General features: G+C 24.8%; 2 protein-coding genes across 4 annotated transcripts; one reads left to right on the top strand and one right to left on the bottom strand.

Annotated features, from left to right (window-relative positions):
* Positions 1 to 1,041: 1,041 nt before the first annotated feature.
* On the top strand, positions 1,042 to 11,765 carry LOC135927748 (myb-like protein D). Of its 3 annotated transcripts, none has more exons than XM_065463908.1 (4): positions 1,042 to 1,214; positions 2,406 to 2,551; positions 2,609 to 2,672; positions 11,405 to 11,765. In XM_065463908.1, exons 1-4 carry the CDS (start codon positions 1,192 to 1,194, stop codon positions 11,625 to 11,627), a joined length of 456 nt encoding a protein of 151 aa, XP_065319980.1. In that variant the 5' UTR covers positions 1,042 to 1,191; the 3' UTR covers positions 11,628 to 11,765. The 3 variants fall into 3 exon arrangements, with proteins under 3 accessions (XP_065319980.1, XP_065319979.1, XP_065319981.1); XM_065463907.1 differs by having other exon boundaries at positions 2,365 to 2,551; positions 11,405 to 11,754; XM_065463909.1 differs by having other exon boundaries at positions 2,365 to 2,527; positions 11,405 to 11,747.
* A 6,691-nt stretch (positions 11,766 to 18,456) lies between these two features.
* LOC135928289 (probable small nuclear ribonucleoprotein E) lies at positions 18,457 to 19,082 on the bottom strand. Its single transcript, XM_065464708.1, has 5 exons — positions 18,988 to 19,082; positions 18,919 to 18,945; positions 18,815 to 18,877; positions 18,695 to 18,773; positions 18,457 to 18,653 (listed from the first exon to the last, which is right to left on the bottom strand). The coding sequence occupies exons 1-5, from the start codon at positions 19,036 to 19,038 to the stop codon at positions 18,595 to 18,597; spliced, it is 279 nt and encodes a 92-aa protein (XP_065320780.1). The 5' UTR covers positions 19,039 to 19,082; the 3' UTR covers positions 18,457 to 18,594.
* Positions 19,083 to 20,940: the final 1,858 nt, after the last annotated feature.

The raw sequence follows: 20,940 nt of genomic DNA, 5'->3' as shown, positions 1-20,940 counted from the left end.
TGAAAATTGAAAAACATCTGGGCTTTTAATAAAGGGGTCAAAAAATAAATATCATGAAGATCGTTGCTCAAATTTTTTTATAAATAAAAGATCTTCAAATTTTACGATCTTCAAAGATCTTGCTCAAATTTTTGAGCTAGATCTCGCTCAAAAATCTTCAAAGAAGATCTTTTGTACAACTCTGGATATAAGATAATAAAAAATAATATCGTACCGCCTAAATTGTTTTTAAGTTATATTTTGGTATTTGTGAAATATCATAATAATAATTAAATTATAATAACAATTATATAACTTTAGAATATCGAATGAATATTTTTATATATTTTCGAGTTGTTATATATATACTATATATAAATTGCATTAAATAAGAAAAAATAGAAGTACATAATTTTGCATGTTTTAATATGTAAAATAAAAATGGAATGAATTTTAGAAATAATAAAATAAATTATGATTAAAATTACTATTTTCATCAAAAATAATTTATTAAATCAACAAAAAAATTATATATTATTATATAGGAGTGATAGAATTTTATTAGTATTTTTGCTATGTAACACAAAGCGATAAAAAATCGGGAGACTGTTAATATATTTAAACTTACAATATACTAAGAATTGCTGTATATGAGGAGATTTGGAATCGAATTAAGAATGAGAAATATACCATCAGGAAACCTAATAGTTCGAGGGTGGATGGGATATTATCTTAAATCAAAACTTATTTTATAAAAATAAATCAGTCAGATTACAAATTTTAACGAAAAAAATAAGATATTGTTTTAAATTTTATAAGTTTAAATTTAACAAAAAATTAAATGTGTATTTTTAATAATCTGCTAAAGCTAATAAAACATTATATGGAATGAAGCGTGATTAACTTAAACTTTAATCTGTTTCATATAATTATCACAATACTGAAATAACAATGAAATTTCAAAACAATCAGAAAATGGGCTGTTTCCAATATATTTAATTAAAATTAGCATATAATATGGCGACATCTGTTAACTAGTCATATAAGTGACAGATGTCTGAATAAAAATTAAAATCCCCATGTATTTTTGCTAATTTGAAACGAGATTTTCAAACCAAATTTTGAACAAAAACCGTTATATTGAATCCCCAAAAATGTGGATTGCTTGCTTTGATTATATTGTTATATGATCATCATTCCTATTGGTATTCCATGCCTAAGATAATAGGATTATAGTAAAAACTCCTTGCTCTATTTTTAAATTTAATATTTTTCTCTTAATTTATTATAAATAAAAACTATTTTATTCAAGAATTGTAAGAAGCGTGCTTTAATATTTTATATGATATATTTATACAATATTTAGTGTATATTTTATTCCTTAAAGGTTATTTTATTTAGTCAATTTACATACCTTATAAATATTTGAATTAATTTTAAAAAAGTTTAATTTTTTACCATGTAAAAATAATTGTTATAAATTAAAATATATTCTTTAAATAATGCTAATTAAATTTTGCAAGACAATTATCTAAATCCTCTTGTCCTACTATACCAACAGAGGTCATGGTGGTAAATGGACTAGAACTGAAGAATAAAATTAGCCAAACTAGATCAAAAATATGGGACAAACTATATATATCTATTTTCCTCACTGAATAAATGTTAACTAGAAAGATAAATATAGGGATTTAATCAAGACAGTAGGCCATAATTAATTTTAGACAAATTAAACCAAAAAAATAACCCAACTTTTACCCAAAAAGGAGTCTCATAATTAGTTTTTAGCTTGGCCTAAAATTTTGGACATTTTATTGCTCAGTAGTTCTATTTAAAAATTATTTTAAATAATTTTTGCCATGTTATTATAAATAGGTTTAGAGGGAAATTGACAATATTAGTAGTATTTACATTTAAAAAAAATTTTGGCATTTTTTTTAAATTTCAGACTAAATCTAAGGTTTTTAAATTTAGCCTAGCCATTTCCAGAAAAGGATTATTTTCTTATTTTGACATAAATGCTTATCAAAATATTCGATATTTTTTTATCACCACCTACATTGTCTATTCCTTAGTCAATTTGTTTAATTTACTAATTTTATTTGATTCGAATAAAATTATTTGTATATTAATTAAAATAATTTGTTTTAGATTTTTTTGCACTAATATGCATTTAATTTAAAAGTCTTTATTAGTGTTACCAAGTGGTTTTAGCCAATTTTTAAAAATAACTAAATTAGGATTTTATCAATAATATTACCTGTTAGATTTTTCAAATAGATATCTTATCAGGTTTACATAACATTTTTTTGCTGATAAACTTGAGTTAGTGATTTTTAAAATTTAGCAACATTAAATTCTTATTTTTTAAATACTTATTTTAAGCACCAAAATATGATACCAATTAATGCAAAATTTTTAAGTAGCAAGGTTGCGGGTAAATCTATGATCGAAGATGATGACGCTCTTATGACCCCACCACAACAAACTAAGGGCCAAACAAGCATGGGTGAAAAACACAAATCAAATGACACATTAATTACGCAAAGTGAAGAATTTGAATCTTTATCATGTATATTACTTTTTGTTCCTCTGTTCATCGTTTTTTTCTAAAAAAAATAATTAAAAGCACAACTAAATGCCAATAATCATGGTCCAGTGGATGACCTCACTTCTACCTTCCTTAATGCTAAGTATAATCATTTATCACCTGTTGAAAAAAAACCCATTTATTTCAAGTTATATATAGTGCTGTTGATATTACTTCAAAAAAGGAACACGTTAGCTTTACTCATTACCTTGGGGGAAAAGGAACGGCTACTTTCATCGGCATTGTTTTATAATTATATAATTTTACCTCTCAGACCCTTTCCAAACAAGTCATTTTCGCAAAAAAATTTAGAGCCACATTTTTCATCATTTCTTATTATTTAAAACAGTGTACAGATGTTAATTTCATAATATATAATGGCCAAAATTTGGATGATAAATGTATGGTGAATTTCATGACAAATCAACATGAGAACATTACCCCCTCAAATTTTTCTATAATTTTTACTAGAGTTTGCATTATTATAACTAAGAAAAAAATTAAATTTTAGCCTCCAAATAGTGAGTGAGATACGGGCCTCTACAGGTCGGAAAATGGGCAAAATGCTCACTTAAATTTCATATATCTTTAGATATAATTGAGATAAAGCTTCATTTAAATAGTTTTTTATAGCATAATGGTAAGCCTTTTATTAAGTTATATAATGTTAAATATTGTTAAAAAAAATTTGTCATAAACCTAAATAGTTATAAAATCAAATCGGTATTTTTTTTTTCTCTCAAATTTTTTTTATATATGGATTACGAATTAAATAATAAATGTGCAAAATTTTTAAGTTGAGCCAAACTCAGGTTTGGGAGTTATGCCATTTTATATATGAAAATCTTAAGCCTGGTCGGATTTTTTAAAAATTCCTTCGTTCAGGCCTGGTTTTTATATTTTCAGGCCCATATAGCCCGAATTTTTTATTCATAATCTAATCCATTGTGAACTTGAAGCTGCGGAATGATATTTTTTCGTAATAGCCCATGGCAAACATTTCAAAAAGTTATCAGAAAGAACTTCTATCAGCATCCATATGAGAATCAAATAATAAAGCATATATCACTGAAATTAATTACGCACATGTAAATGATATGAAAAAATATCTTGTTCGGTCAAGCCCATTCCCGAAATTAACAGTTTCATGCTTTTATGCCACTTAGGGTAAATTAAATTAAAGTTTAACCATTTTCATATAGTAAAAATGATTGAATTTGCAATATTTAAAAATTAAATGCTGGCTTAAATAATTTATAATTAAAATTTGATTTGTATTTTTTTTTAGTTATTTTTATGAGGAGAATTTATTTAATCAAATTAATTAACCAAAGTCCTCCCCCCCTTAATTATTTTTTTCTAGATCATAAGTAACTATTCTTTTAAATATTAAATATAAAATATTTTATAGCTTTTGACTTATATTACGATTATTTATCAATATCAAATAATTATTCTAGGGCTGTGCCGATCCAAATATTTTTTACCGATCCGATGCTAGATTTTCCGATATTGGTCAAAACCGAACCGATACCGATCCGATATTTATATCGATTTTTCACTCCCCCCCTTGAACCAAATGTAATTAAGAAATTAATTTTTTTTTTAAAAAAATCGAATTATGTATTTTATTTAATTTTTTTATTTCTATAATAATTAAAAAAAGTTTACGGATATTGGTAATATTAAATGAATTTTTCATTATTCCTCCTCGTGAAATTAGGATTCAGCAACGCATTTTGGAAAATTATCTTTGTCTTTTGTAAAATATTTCCATAATTCAGATACCATTCTAAAAAATTCTTTTATTTAAAGTACAAATAATAAAATTGACGTTATTATTTAAAAAGATTTAAAATAAATAAAACTTTGGGGCCCTTCTATTCTTGTAAAAAAAAACTTTTAAAATACTATAAATCTATTTTTAAAAATTAATAAATTTAAGGGGTGTTGTGCATTTGCATTTGCATTGCTTAAAAATAAAATTATTTAGAAAATATTATTAATGTAAAATAAAGTTACATGAAATAAAAAAAAAAGAAAGTAAAAAGATCGGATCTGTTTATTACAGGTATCGCCCCGATCCTATATTTTTGGGAAACGATAAATGTCGGTATCTCCTATTTATTTAGAATATTTGCAATAGACTAATGATTAAAATGCTATATCTCCTAAACTTTAGCTCGGCTCAACTTGAAAATCTGTTTATTTATTTATTAATCCTATATCTGTACATCAAAAAAATTTGAGAGAAAAAAAATGCCGATTTGATTTTCTCACCATTTTCGGGTTTTGATATTTAAATTTTTTTAAAATGATTAACATTGTATAAACTTTAAAGTTTTACTATTAGGGTATATAAAGAAATTTAAATGATGCTTCTAGCTTAATTATCCAAATATATTTAAAAAGAGAGAGCATTTTGCTTAAGGTGTCCCATTTTTCGACATTAAGAGGCCCTTATCTCAATCACTGTTCGGAGTTGTCTTAGTTATAATATATACAAAATCTTGTAAAAATTTTAGAAAAATCTGAGGGAATCAGGTTGAAAATCATGTTATTTTTTTTTAATTTGTCATGAATTCACCATATACAATTTTTTTTTGGTAAATTAATCAAAATTGACAAGTATTTTTGTTAGCAAAAAAGTTAATGTTTTGGGCAGTATATATAAAATATTTGAAGCACTAAAAAAAATAATTTAAAAAAATGCATATTTGACGCCCAGTATCTTATACAAATATCTAATTTTTATTAAAAGAGTAACTTTTCAAATGATATTATACTATTTTTAATATACCCTCTAGGTAACGTTATGGTGTCAAATAGGCTGGTTTTGGAAAATTAATATGCCAAGTCAGGAATCTAATTCCTACAGGTGTACCTCAATAGGGATGTTTATCTCTGATATTCCTCATCATTTTAGTGCATCTTATAATATTATAAATCATGAAAAACATTCAGTTATTATCTAATAATGAACGTAGGAAAAATTATATATTAATAAAAAATAATTTTTACCGCACGATTTTTTTTTTAATTTACTCCAAAAATAAATATAATAACCTATCTACCGATATTAAATTTAATAATTTATAAAAAATGTATAATATATAAATGATTTATTAAACTGTCCATTTTATTTAATTACCTAAAGTATGCAAATTCGGGCTGGGTCGGGCCTAATATTTTTTAAAAGATTTAGGGCTGGGCCGGGTCGAGCTTAAATTTTTATATGGGATTTCATTACATTTGTCAAATAGATGAATTTATTTTAAATTCCTGCAAGAAATAAATTTTTAAAAAAAAATTTGGGCCAGGCCGGGCTTTCCGGAGCAGATCACTAAACCAAAGTAATTTTGTCCATTGCTTAAACTGCCAAAATAATTTGTTGAATTTACATCACACTTATTAACAACGATAATTTGGATATCGATACAGGTTCTATACCAGTACACAAACATCATTTTCTATGAATATATTAGATATACAGTCACATTTAAAAAATCTAACAATTTTTTTTATTAATTAATCATGCTTTTATTTATTTATTTTTCTCACAGATAATAAAAATAAAATTATACAAAAATAACATATTATAAAGATAAGTATCTAGATATAAAAATGTAGTATCTGTATCTAGATAGATTTTTAGAAAAATATCTGTATCTAAATATTTATTTAGAGGTATCTGTATCTGTTTTTAGATACTTTTTAAGATACATTTTATATACCCCTTTTTTTATTATAAATAAAAATATTTGACTGTAAAATTTATTTTATTTCATATGAGCTTATGAAATAAATAAATATATATATATTAATATTTATTAATACTATAATAAAGAATTATATATACATAAAATATTAAAACTTATATATAAAAAATATATATAAATATTCATTAATTTAAATATGAGTTTATCAATAAACCATGCAAATTTTAATATTACAATTTGTAAATGGTAAATTTTATTTTATAACTAAATTTTTAAGTTTATATATTTATTTAGATCTATATCGATGAAGAAGAGGAAGCAACAACAAGTTCTATTGCTTTACCATGGCCAATTTATAGAGCATATTTTAAAATAATATCTCAAAACAAAGAAAACAATTCTCTGATGGTAAAATGTTTGCCGTGTCTACCTAAAAATACAAAAATATCCGTCAGTATGACTTCAACTTTCCATATCTTGAAGCACATAAGGATATAGATATTATATATTTAAAATTCTAATTTAAATTTTAAGAGAAAACATCCAACCTTGTTAACAAAAATAAAAAAGGGGAAGGAAAATAAAACTACCAAAGAAAATATTGGACAAGGCTCATCCTCCAATAATATTTTTGCTAAAAGACCTTTGACTTTAACTCAAGGCACTTTAGATGATTTAATTATTGCTTTTATTATAGATGGCATGCAGCCATTTTCAATTGTTGAAAATCCTTCTTTTAAAAAAATGATCAATACTTTGGCTCCACACAAAAATATAATTTGCCAACAGACAGTTGTTGGTAGAATTTCCCAAAGATGGGAAAATGAAAAGAAAGAAATAATTAAAAGTCTTATAGAACCATCATTAATATGCACAACAGCAGATTGTTGGAGTGCCTATCGCCGGTATAGCTAACATTTAAATTTGTATAATAATTAATTAAGAATAAATTATTTCAGCAATTTTAAGAAATTTTAATTTTTAGTTCTTACATAGGAGTAACCGCTCACTATATAAATCCAATAAGTTTGGAAAGAAAAAATATAGCGTTGGCTTGTAAAAGAATGACTGGTAGTCATACATATGATAAAATAGCAAAAAATTTACTAGATATAGCTGATTATTGCATTCAAAATAAAATTAAAGACCATTACAGATAATGCCAAAAATTTCATAAAATGTTTTAGGTTTATTTTATTATAAATAAATATAAACATAATATATGATTGATTACTTAATTTATTAAAGAGTTTTCAAGCCAATTGAAAATAATACAAGTGAATCAATTGATGATCTGGAAGATGAAGCAGTTGTGCCAATTTCTATATCAAATCTTTATAATACTGCACAGGATTCTGAATTATCAGAATCATTTAGTTTACCTCATCACCAATTTTGTGCCAGTCACACATTGAATCTTATAGCCACTGTGGATGCCAATAGAGCCATGCAGTGTAAACAATATCAGAGAGTAAAACTAATTTTAATTAAATAAGTAATATTTTCTTCATTAGATATATAGCACAACACTACATAAATGCCAAAATATATGGAATAGGCAAAATAAGTCTCCTATTTCATCTGAGATTATTAAGGAATATATTGGTCGTTATTTTATGTCCTAATGTAACTAGATGGAACTCCACCTATAATGCCTTACAATTAATGTCAGAAATTATAAAAGCTAAATCTGACAAAGTGGACAAGATATGTGATGGAATAAATACCTAGGTTTTTACCTATTGAATGTGATTTTATTCATGAATATTGTTTAGTAAGTAATAAATAATATTTATATATATAGCATTATTTTAAATTAGCTAATGAAGCCAATAGCTAATTCCCTTGATATTTTGCAGGGAGATAAGTATATGTACACAGCTTATTACTGTGCAACTATTTCACAACTTATTATCAAATTAAAGAATTTTAAAGAAATGAACCTGAGATTCTGTTTACCACTCTTAGATGCCTTACTTAAAGGGATTGCGGATAATAAATTAAAAATATTTAATAATTCTAGGTTTATTGTGACCTTATTTGAAGATGATAATATTTTAGCAACCATGCTCCACACTTTTTTTAAACTTGATTGGACATGGTTGCAAATGGAAGAAAATCTTAATAAAAGAAAACAATTGATACAAAGATTAGCTGGTGAATTATCAAAGTCATCAACTGACTGCCAAATAACCTGCCAAAAAAAACAAATAATTTAATTTCAGATTTTTTTCAGTACCCTACAGCAGATATAATTTCTAATAATGATTTAAATTTTGATAATCAACAAATTTTAAATAATTTTTTCAAAAATGAATGTAAAGATTTTAGCATTTATAAAGAATACCATGATATAAAATTGTTATTTATTAAATATAACACTACAATTCCTTCAAGCGCCCCTGTGGATAGACTATTTAGTGTTGCTAAAAATGTCTTTACAGATAAACGAGGATGCCTAAATGATCAAAATTTTGAAAATATTTTATTACTGAAATCTAATAATAATTTATAATTATTTAATCATATATTTTCATATATTATATTATAGAGTAAATTATTTTAAAAAAAACAAACAATTAAAATAAAATAACAATATGTTTTTTTATTTTTGCACAACCCTCAAAAAATAAATGACAATCAAATATATAATATATAACAAAACAGATTTAAAAAATACATACGGTAATTTTTTTGAATTTACAATTTTTATATAATTTAATTTTTTTTATAAAATACATACGGTAATTTTTTTGCATTTACAATTTTTATATAACTTAATTTTTTTTATAAAATAGAGTTTAATATTATTTTCAAATGTTTAATATACGACAAATTTTATCTAGTAATACAAATTCATTTACATTAAATCCTGATCCTGTTTTATCTAATTCAAATTCAACAAATAATTTATTTAGAGATTATATGAATGCACTAATTAATATTCTACCGAGTGATGCAATTATTGTTATGGACAATGCATCCATCCATAAAAGCCACCTCATTGATTGTTTTAGAGCGCGAATAGAATATTCGCCACCCTATTCGCCGCAACTAAACCCGATAGAAATTTTTTTGGAGTGTTAAAAAACAAATATAGGTCGATCAATCCCCGACCAAATACTCGAAACGGTAATAATTAATAATGTAACATCAATTCTTAATGAATTTACTATTCCTTTTGATTTTTCAAATTATTATAATAAAATGCATCAATTTTTGGAGATTGGTTATCGAGGACAACCAATGAATTAAGGTAAATTTATAAAAATATAATTTATATTGAAATATATTTTAAAGGAATTTAGAAAAAGGAGAATATATATATAAAGAAAAAACGAAAATAAAAATATCCAATTTTTAATGTATTTTTTAAATCTGTTTTGTTATATATTATATATTTGATTGTCATTTATTTTTTGAGGGTTGTGCAAAAATAAAAAAACATATTGTTATTTTATTTTAATTGTTTTTTTTAAATAATTTACCCTATAAAATCATTATTTTAGTTATATTCTGATTAATGTTATATCGCGTCAATAAATTTTTTAGCTCATTTCATGAATTTTCACAATATAATATTAATTTAGGTTTATGCAAACCTATAAGAGCATAATAAAAAATGTATCTGTTATACAGATACATTTTAAAATTGTATCTGTATCTTGATAACTTTTTAGACGCTGTATCTGTATCTAGATAACTTTTGAGACTATGTATCTGTATCTAGATCCATTTAAAAAGTATCTTTTAACAACTCTGCTAAATAGTGCTTTCGCTGTGCTAAACAAACGTTAACTGGCCCAGAGGATGGGATAGTTGTATTATATTTAATAAATAAAGATGTTAACTGGGGGAATTTATTTCTCGATCTTGAAGTTATGGGCCAACGATAGACAGGCCACGATTAATTAAAATTTCTCAAATCCGCAAGTACATGTTCGGACATGAGCCAAAGCCGAGCCATATGAAAGGATAGGACTCGTTTAATACCGTTTTGGGATTAACATGTTGAAGAAGATTTAAAGAAAAGAATGATCGTTATTTTTAAAAAATAGTTTATTAGATCATCATCACACGTATCTTCTTATGCGTTAATTCTGTTATGCGCGTTATTTAAAGAAATTAAATCAATTTTTGTTTATTTTTCTCAAAATCTTTTTTCAAGGTTGAAATATTTGAATTAGGACATAATTTCCCTTTACAAATGTAGACCTATCGCCCTTAACTTTTTTTATTGGTGTAAAAAAAATTTCATGCTAAGGCAAGGGCAGAGTTAAATTATCTTCATCTGAAGAAATAAGTACTATTTTTTATAAAATAAATTATAATATTAGAAAATAAAAATTACCGTACTTGATAATTTAATTAGATTAACAATCTTGACTGTATAAAATTCAACAACATGAATATGATAAATAAAATAAAAATGAAGAAATTTTATAATTGATCTGAATTTAAAACGTTGCTAAAATATTTTTAAGAAAAAATATTTAAAATAATGTTTTACGTTATCGTTACTTATTTAAAAACAAGTAATGGCGTTCCTTTTCCCAAAAAAGTAACGGCGTTATTTTCACCGATATTACCTTATAGCACTATTTATAATTAATAAAATACTTATTTATTCCTTATAATTTATTAATTTGGTATAATTTATATTTGCAACAATAAAATAAACTTTGTTGCTTTATGAATAAGGTTTAGTAATAAGATTTAGTTCGAACCGGATTTAAGAACTCCAAAACCATGATTTTTATCTTAATATCCTATATCCATCACGATTCGGATCCCTGAATAACATTACTATTCAGGCTCCATAAATAATCGAGATCTTTTTACAAATTTAATTAAATACATAAAATTTTTTAAAAAAATTTACATTATCGATTCCAGATGCATTATTCCGTCCATTTAAATGCTAAAGGAATCAAAACTTTGATATTAAAAAAAAATACTTTCCAATTATTGGAGATATTTAACCCCCCACCCCTCCCCACCTCCCGCCTTTTATCCTCATTTTTAAGAAATGTCAATAATTTTAGTGTAATCTTTTCCGAATTTTTAAGTAAGCTCTTTTACAACAAAATTGATATAATTTCTTACTTTTAAACAGAACGTACAAAGAATCTAAAACGCCTTCTCCTACTCTACGAAAATATAGTAAAAGAGGTAATGGCGGTATATGGACCCAAAGTGAAGAAGTGAAATTGATTAAATTAGTAGATAAATATGGTAAAGCTTGGGACAATCTACACACCTACTTCCCACATAGAACTAATATCAATATTAAAGATAAATATAGGCAACTCATAAAAGCGAGAAAAGTTTTAAAATGAGGGATGGATGCATTATTGGATTTATGTAATTATGCATCTTTGTGCCAATTGTTTATGTAAAATTTATTTTATACATTTGCTTTTTACAGTTTATAAAAAATATCAAATATAAACATGTAATTCTATAAGATGGATATTATTATATGAGTATCGTTTATATTAAATGTATATTATTTGAGATGGAAATGATGTGAAAGTATTCATATAATAGAGATCATTTATAATAATTACACAATGTGTCTACATATTTGCCCATAAAAATATTTTGCTCAAATTTCCCACTCCAACCCTAGAATCTTATCGCCCCAATTTATGATATACATGGACTGATAAAATGGGCGCCATAATTCCTTCCATTTTAATTTTAAGTTATTAAATATATGTGTAATAAATTGCCTATTAATATTGATAATATTTTTAGGATCATTGTAAAAAAAATATGTTATTATAAACTAGTGTATTTTAGACCCAAACCTAGGGTCTGGGTTTTACACAACCAACCAATTAACATTACTAACTCAGATCAAAAACAATGTCTTGGATATTTTTTTTCGAGATTGAAAAAAATAGTTCTAGCCAGTGTTTACATAAGCGAGGGGATATATAAGAAGCATTTTGCATCCATTTTTTGTGGTAAGGGGGAAGGGAGATAGAAGGAGCATTTCTGGATTTTTTTTCTAGAGTTGGAGTCCTAAAATCTTATTTTAAATTGAGCGGCTCGATAAACGGCATGTGTTGCCTCAAATTTATATTGAATCAACATTCTACTACTATTAACTCCTCGAAAAAAATATTAAAAATTTTAACCAGTTTAGTTTGTTGATTTGAATATTTTTAAATTCGAAATTCTAAGATTATGTATATGGTTGTAAGAATAATATAATGGTATTATCTGTTCATGATCTTATTATCTACTGCCAAGAACAATAAAAATTTTCACTATCCTGGTTTGAACTGAATTAAAAGTTTCTTTATGTTGGAAAATACTTAGTTTTCTCTTGTAATGGTATAATTATTCTAAACTATTTAGATATAAATTGGATGGAGTTAAATTTCAAATAACTGGAAGATTCGATACTATCATAAATATAGAATTTGGAAGATTAAAACACTATTTACGTCTAAATAATTTTTTCGGGACTTTTAAAACTGATGTTTTTTAAAAAAATATTTTGTTTATCAAATCTATGCCATCTTATCTTACGGTTTCTAAATAAAATGTAGAAATCTTTATAAAAAAAAATTATATCAAGCTCTTATTTGTCGAAGGGCTCATATTTCGATAGATAAGACTTTCATTGAAATATGGTATGAGTGGAAGCAAAATGAAGAGATATTGAGCGAAGTAGAAGAGGAAAGTGGTTTTTCTCAGATTATTTTCATGGTTTAGATTGTCATTCAGTAAAAATCGCGGTTTTTTATAATGACCTAATTGTCCTCAAATAGCATAATGTATACCAAAATATTATTTATTTTAGTTGTATCAAATATGTCAATGTCCAGCTAGTTTGGCTTATTTAAGAATTTTGTTGCAAGTTTCCCACCCCAGCCCGCTACATTTTTTTTTAAACGGCAAGTTAAATTTTACAAAAAGATATGCCAATCCCATTAAATATTTTTGTATAAATTGTTTGGCCATCACAATTTTTATTGATTTTATATCTTCAATATAAGCTTATAAATAATTTCCATATTTTTTTTATTTACGTAATAAAATAATTCTTAGGACAGACCTGATTTTGTCATGATTCTCTAATAAGTGGTTTGCCTGAGATTTCCCAGTTTCCCATATTACGAATTTACATGTTATTTTGTATGCACACTAGGAGTTAACCCAGTGACCCCTACACTTTTTGAGGGATAGAAGCAGAATACCCCCCTAAAGTACCCCCACCCCCCATTGTAAATTATTTTTTGACACCAATAAATTTCAAAAATAATTTTTATTGCATCAATATTTATTATAATATAAATATAATGTAAAAAATATATGCTTTAAAAATATTATTTTTAAATTAATAATTTAAGATAAATTAGGGGAAGAGAAAGCAAAAGAATTTATAATTTCATCAATATTTAATTGTTTAAATAAATTATTTTCCATTGATAAAATGGTTAAATTATTAAGAAATGGATCTTTCATGATACTAAGAAGTCTTGTTTTAATTAGTTTAATTTTACTCATGACCCTTTCGGCAGTACATGATGTAGTAGGAATAGTTAATAAATATTTAAATAAAATTGTTAAATTTGAGAAAGCAGAAAAATTTATAAGCAGACGATATGGTAAAATAAATGAATAGTTTCTCCAGTCTGAATCATTCATCTCAGAATTATTATCATCATCAGAAGAAGCTAAATAATGTATTAGTAAAAATATTTTAATTAAATAATTTTACAATTCTCAGAATCTGACAAATCTTCTTTAACCTCTAGGTCACGAGTAATAATTACGTCCCCCTTTTTATTATAAACATTTCTAAACATCAACATTACCTCAAAAACTTGACTTGTATTTAATTGATAAAATTCACAGATATCCTTGATATCATCTTTAACAATTGCCTTTTCCGCCATTCCCTTTGGGGTAAAAAATGATGTTTGACTCAAAAATTTTATCGATTCATCGTTAAATCTTTCACTAAACTGCATAATAATTAAATCAAGTGCAGCATAAAACACACTGATTTTAAAGCTATAATAAAATATTATATTTAATGATGAAAGTATATATACCTCTCCTTTTTGGATTGTAATGTTTGAAGTCTTGAACTTTCAAAATTAAAAGGTAAATTTCTCTTCTTCATAAAATCTTGGGCCTTTGAAAAGACATCCTAAAATTCAGTGTTATTATCTATTTTGGGATTATAAAATAATAAAAGATAATAATTTAAATTATACTTCTCATATTACTCAGGCAATCTTTTGCCAATTGAATTTGATTTATTGCAAACCCTATATCCTTCGAAATGGTTTGCAATTTTGTACAAGCTAAGCTTGTTATCAACAATATTTTATCCAAAACACATAGTGATAAAATAAAATAAAATTTTTATATTCTATAGACTATAGCACAAGCCATAGTGGAAGTGGCAGGATCTTCAGAATCCTTTAAATTTGCCAAAGCTGCCCTCAAAGCATCATAAAGTAGGAAAAAATTTACAATCGCCTTATATGATGTTAGCCAGCTTCTATAAATATAAAATAAACATTATATATCGAAACAATTAAGATAATATTACCGAGTGGTATTCTTGATGCGTAAAAATCTATGTGATTTTGTTAGTAAATCACTGACATGATTTGAGCACTTCATATCTTTTAACACCATTAAAATGTACATAAATTTCGTCTAATATTCCCAAGACATTTCGCAGCTCTTTTACTGATTGGCATAATTGAACAACTATTTAATTTAATTGATGACAATAGCACCAAATAAAAGCTGCCTTTGGCGCCTCCGCTCTAATCAAAGCCTGCACTCCATTAATTCTTCCACTCATGTTTGAGGCGCCATCATAGCTTTGCCCCACTAGGAATTCGAGGGGTAGATTCATGGAGCCAAGCTTGGATATTATATTCTTTTTAATATCGAGGCCCGTTGTATTTCCCGTACAATAAATGTCTATCAGCCTTTCAACGGGCTTAGGTGTCTCGCTATTTTCAACATATCTCACTATCAAAGCTATTGCTTCTGATTTCGATACATCATATGTGCCATCAACTATAATTGAATAGCACCTGTTGAATTCAATCTCCTTTTGAATTTTTTTTATAACCATATTTTTCATGGTTTCAATAAGAATATTTGTTATTATATGATAACAGATTTGAATATAATTTAGATTTTAATCCCTTAATTTTTTTCTCACTTCTTCTTTCTTCATTATCTTGTATATACAGAACAGGCTCAGAATCTGCAATAAGTTTAATAAGGCTTATCATATTGCCATATTGTTGCCTGTTCCCGCAGAATGCTTGATTGCGAGATATTAAATAAAATTTACTAAACATCGATCAGAATTTCCGTCAATATATTAAATTAAATATTAAGTGGTGGGGGGGGGGGTCTTATTATTACATTTATAAACCAGAAATCACATGATCATGATGGATGTAAAAAAAAAATTTTTTAGAATTTAAAAATTTTTTTTAAAAAATTTAAAAAAAAAGTACCCCCACTCAAATTTACTGAAGCAGTTGCTTCGGACCCCCCCCCCCGTTGTAGGGGTCACTGAGTTTACCCAAAGACTAAGATTTCCCCTTCTTTTGATGATATATTAATTAGAAATTTAACTATCTTAGTGCTTGGGAAAAATTTTCCAAAATTATTATTTGGGGTAGGCTTGTGAGATTTTTTTTAAATAATTAGTCATGGATGCTTGGAAATTTTTTAATATATAATATGGGCCAGACATTAGCCTAAATTTTTTTTGAAAGCCTGGGTTGGACCTCATCAAAAAGCCAAGGACCACGCTGATTCTAATTGCATTATGATTTTTTAAAATTTTATTTTAGTTCTGAACTATCAAGATTATTATGGTCTTTAACCAAGTTAGGGAAATTTTTTCAAAATTATTGTGGTCTTGGGATTTTTTAATATTAGCCAATAATTTAATAAAGAATTTTGATTGGTCTAAAAACTAAATTAAATATATTTTAACTTAAAAAATAATATTCACTCTTAGTAATAATGGATTGGATTCTACTGAATGGGAAGAAAGGGGGGGGGGGTAAAAAGAATAAAAATTGGATGATTTTAAATAAATTGTAAGATCTATTGTAAAAGAACAAAATTATTATCTTAATGGGCTATATATTAGTTAATTATAAATTTAGAATTAAATAAAATTTCAGAAAATTTTATCATTATTTTTTAATTAGTAGATCTGCAAAATTTATTTTAATTTTCTATATCTATAAAAATAAATAAATGTTTTGCTAAATAATATCATGGTTTGTAAAATGATAAAATCACTATTTAATGGCTCAAAAAATTCCATCAAAAATTAATATTTTTTTTATAAGGATAGTCTCCTTATATGGATAAAATAACAATGTTATACCTGATAATAAATTTATGTTTTTATATACAAGACTTTTTAAAAATTTTATTTCATTTGTACAATATCTTTTGCAAAGGATTAAATTTTTTTAAAGTTTGATTATTAAAATATCAACTAAAGTACATTTGTCTACTTGTTCTAATTTGTAGTGCACTGTAGGATCTTTCCATCCACTTGTGAACAAGAATAACCTAAAATTATTCGCTAAAGGAGGGCGTATAATTCAGGTTATTGAATTTTGAATAGCATTTTTATGGGAAGAAATTTTTTGGCTATATAAAAATCAATTAATTTTTGTCTTAATATCCATTAGAGTTAAATAATAAATAAATATATTTCAGCTCAAAATTAAACTTAGTCAACTAATGCCAACTCATCCAGTCAGCTTGAGCCAATCTTTACGACTTTATGCCATACCTTAAAAATTATTATTTAGATAAATAGATATTACCCTCATTTTTTTTGATATATGAATTATAAAAATTAATAAATTCCTATAAATTTTCCCTAATCTTATTATTTCTAATTAAATGTTAATTATTTAATTAATATGAAATTGAATTACTCATCCTCTATTATCAAATTGTTTTATAAAAAAAAGGAATCTAATATATTCTTATTATAATTATTTTTATGTGAATATTCAAATCATCCTTTAGTTTTTAATTTAGGTTACTGATCACAATTTGAGTTGCTAGTTTAAATTATAGAATATTATCAGATTATAAGAGAACAATTTTTTAAAAATGAATCTAATATTATTAAACAAAATTATATCTATGCCAATTTTGAAATATCCTCTAATAAATGTTTTTTAAAGTCAATATTAACTTTATTATTTTTTAAATTTTTTGTCATTCAATAACTAATGTTTAGCTATTCATGCAATCTTGTTCTGATTTATAATCATTTTCTATTGATTTCTGTTTAATAAATTGATCAGCTTCTTTTCTTTTAAGTAGAATTAGAAATTGTTAGTAAAATGCCACTTCTCTTAATAGACAAAGCTTATTTAACCAGCTTCCAGAATCTGATTGTTTATTGAATTTTATGTTTCAACATAAGTTGCTATTAAACATGCCACTTTTACTTTTGAAATTTTAATCACCTAAAATATTTTGATTATCATAAATTTATAAAATAATTCTTTTATTATATCACAATACAAGATTTAAATTCACTACTAGTGAGATGTTCTCTTTGATATTGGGTACCCAATAAATAAGTAACATTTTCATCCAAGTATTTATATCATTTTTTCAAGCAGATTAATTTTTTTTCTTCAGATTTTTTAGAGCATTTGATCAGGTCAAATGTCATTTGACTGAATTTGATCAACTTGCAAACCTTGTCAGAGTAGCATTGATACTTCAACCAATACAATCATAGTAATAGCTGACTGATACCCTCATATCAAAATAACATAATAAAGATATATTTAGTGTTGTAAAAATTTTTGAAAGACAAATAATAATTTAGTCAAAAATTATGCAAGCTAAAAGATTGCACCCAACAGGAAGGTATGATGGACACCTATTCACAAAATCTTGAGACTTGCATAATATTTTAGCAAAATTTTATATCAACTAAATCTCATTAATACTAGATATAATTTATTTATTATATTTATAGCTAATTTATGAAATTAAAGAAATATCTTTCTCTTTTTTTAAAAGATAAATACAAATATGATTCCTACTTTCTTTATTATTTTTTGTCATACATGATCACTATATATGAAATTCAAATAAATATAGTAAAGATTAATAATATTCATCACTACTTTATTAAATAAACAAATATAATTAAGATATTAACAATATAATTTTAATGAACCTATTATGTGAATTATGTATATATACAGTTATTTACAAATATAAGAATTAAGCAAATTTAAAAAATCAGGTAGGAGTAATATTTTGGATTAAGGTTATGTTGTCGCCTTTCAACAAGATTCTTCCTTAAATATAATATTTTAGTTATCAATACAAATAAATTTACCTATAGATTTGCGTGAATTACTTTTAGTATTAAATTCTTCAGCATTGTCAAGAACTAGGTTCATATATTCATCAAATCCCTTAACAAAATATTAGATTTTAAAAAATATGTTAGTCATACGATGATTTCTCCTTCCAATCTTAAATTAACATTTTCATAAATCCATACTTGAATTCGAGATCTCTATAAAAATTTAGATTAAAATGTAATAATTATTATATTACATTTTGAAGATAACGGAATATCAGATTCTTAAAAAAATATAAGTATTTATATATAGAGATTAAATTTACTATAGGCTGTACTAGAACTTTTTGAACTTTCTGTTGAGTTTTATAAGCCATGACGCAAATTTAAAAATTTTCTAATTTGTTAAATTAGATTAATTGATTCTTTAATAACTCGGCACACAAAAATAATATATTAAAATATATTTTTTATCTATTTTATCTCCTACTTAAATATAAATCTAATAATAAAATGAGTTCATAACTAATAAAATTTTAACATTATTTAATAACATCGTAGAAATTAAATATACATTATAAACTAACATGAAAACAATGAATAATTTTATTATGTCCTTGTTAATATCTTCCGTTTATATATCTTTCTATAACAAATCAATATAAATTTATCAATTAATCATAATTCACAATTAACAAATATATTAAGGAAATGACGAAAAATGATTTGGAACACTTTTTTATTTTTACATTAAAAATAGTTTATGTTATATTTTTCTTCAAAATTTTTATTTGTTTATTATTTTAAAATTAAAAAATTTAAACAATTAATTATAAAAAAGGCTTAGCTTATGTAAAAATAAAAAAAATCAACAAAAAAAGTAATTAAAACTTTTTATATTTAAAAATTCCTAACAAAAGGTAAAAATTTTTGAAACAAATGCAATAAAAAATTTATAAATTTATTGGAAAAACTAATTATATTGTATCTTGTCAATTTTAAGTTTCTATTTATATAATAGAAAATAAATTAAGTTATATTCTAATTATAATATTTAAAACAAAAGTTCAAGAGGATATCCTATACTCTTGTTTCCCATGGAGAAATTAATCTTTTTTATCTAATACATGAAGCGTGAATAATGAATAGTATTCATCTTATAAACTAGTCAAATTATATTGTTGTTCTGATTATAAATGGTAGCTAATATCTTTTAATGTATTTCTGAGTCCCCAGTGTTGTTTCATGTTTTATTAATTTATCACTATTTGTAACACTTTTTTCCTTTATATTTATCAAAGTGCCGAGGAACTAATTGTACTGCCCGAGAAGGATTTTTTAAAAATATTTTACATTTGTTTTTGATTTTTATATCTAATAATGGCGATTTAAAATATTCGGTCTTAACCAGGCCATTTAAAAATATTACAAAAAGGCCAGTACCTTATACCCGGGCAGAGTCTGCAGAACTCTGTTATTTATTCACTATGTTTGTTGAATAAAAAATTAGGAAAGTATAATAGAATTAAATTGTGTAAACATATTTTGTTTAACTGCTCTGGTTAGAAATTTTTTTAAAAATATTTGGCTTCAAAATATACGGCCCGGACTGTATATATTTAAAAAATTAAAATTGGGCCAGGCCCATGTACCTGGGTCTAGCTGGGCCTACAGGACTCTGATATTTATTCACTGTTTGTTGAATGAGGATTTTGGAAATTGGAATAGAAATATATAAAATAAATTAAGAAAATATATTATGTTTAAGGAATGCTTACAAAACATTCAATTTCTTATACTCGCCAAATATTTTGCTGATAAATTTATGCCATATCCGTTTTGAGTGGATAAAATTTCAACAGTGTTTATGAATGTTCAAGGAAAATTCAAAAGTTCTTCATTAAGTCTTAATCTGATCTTGACAATTTAAGATCATATTCAATTATTTATTTATAAGATCTAATAGTGCCACTCACTATTCTATAAAATAAAATGCCAACGTGTAGGCATAATTTTATTTAGGGTTTGTTTAGATCATATAATTTATTTACACTATCATCATTATGCTCGAATTCAATATGATGTTGATCAATATTATCTTTCTGCATAGTATTCCATAATTAATAAATATTTGAATATAAATTATTAAAAACGTTGGCAATAGATGTCTATGTTATCAATTTAGATTTTAAGCTTCTAATTCTTGAAAATCAATATATTTTTAACAGTTGCACAACCCATAGAATAAAAACTTCAAATATAAAATGTTTTACTTATTT

Source organism: Gordionus sp. m RMFG-2023, chromosome 4 (assembly GCF_954871325.1).
Source record: "Gordionus sp. m RMFG-2023 chromosome 4, tfGorSpeb1-WG-v2, whole genome shotgun sequence".
NCBI lineage: Eukaryota > Metazoa > Nematomorpha > Gordioida > Chordodea > Parachordodidae > Gordionus > Gordionus sp. m RMFG-2023.
This window is presented reverse-complemented; position numbering and strand designations above follow the sequence as displayed.

What these genes read in the sequence shown, in the direction of transcription:
- LOC135927748 (XM_065463907.1), top strand. Translation starts at nt 2,374, where the DNA reads ATGATACCAATTAATGCAAAATTTTTAAGTAGCAAGGTTGCGGGTAAA. An exon ending in AGAATTTGAATCTTTATCAT is followed by an intron (nt 2,552 to 2,608) that starts GTATATTACTTT and finishes AATAATTAAAAG; the next exon opens with CACAACTAAATGCCAATAAT. An exon ending in TCTACCTTCCTTAATGCTAA is followed by an intron (nt 2,673 to 11,404) that starts GTATAATCATTT and finishes ACTTTTAAACAG; the next exon opens with AACGTACAAAGAATCTAAAA.
- LOC135928289 (XM_065464708.1), bottom strand. Translation starts at nt 19,038, where the DNA reads ATGGCTTATAAAACTCAACAGAAAGTTCAAAAAGTTCTAGTACAGCCT. An exon ending in AAGTTCTAGTACAGCCTATA is followed by an intron (nt 18,946 to 18,987) that starts GTAAATTTAATC and finishes TATTTTTTTAAG; the next exon opens with AATCTGATATTCCGTTATCT. An exon ending in TATTCCGTTATCTTCAAAAT is followed by an intron (nt 18,878 to 18,918) that starts GTAATATAATAA and finishes AAATTTTTATAG; the next exon opens with AGATCTCGAATTCAAGTATG.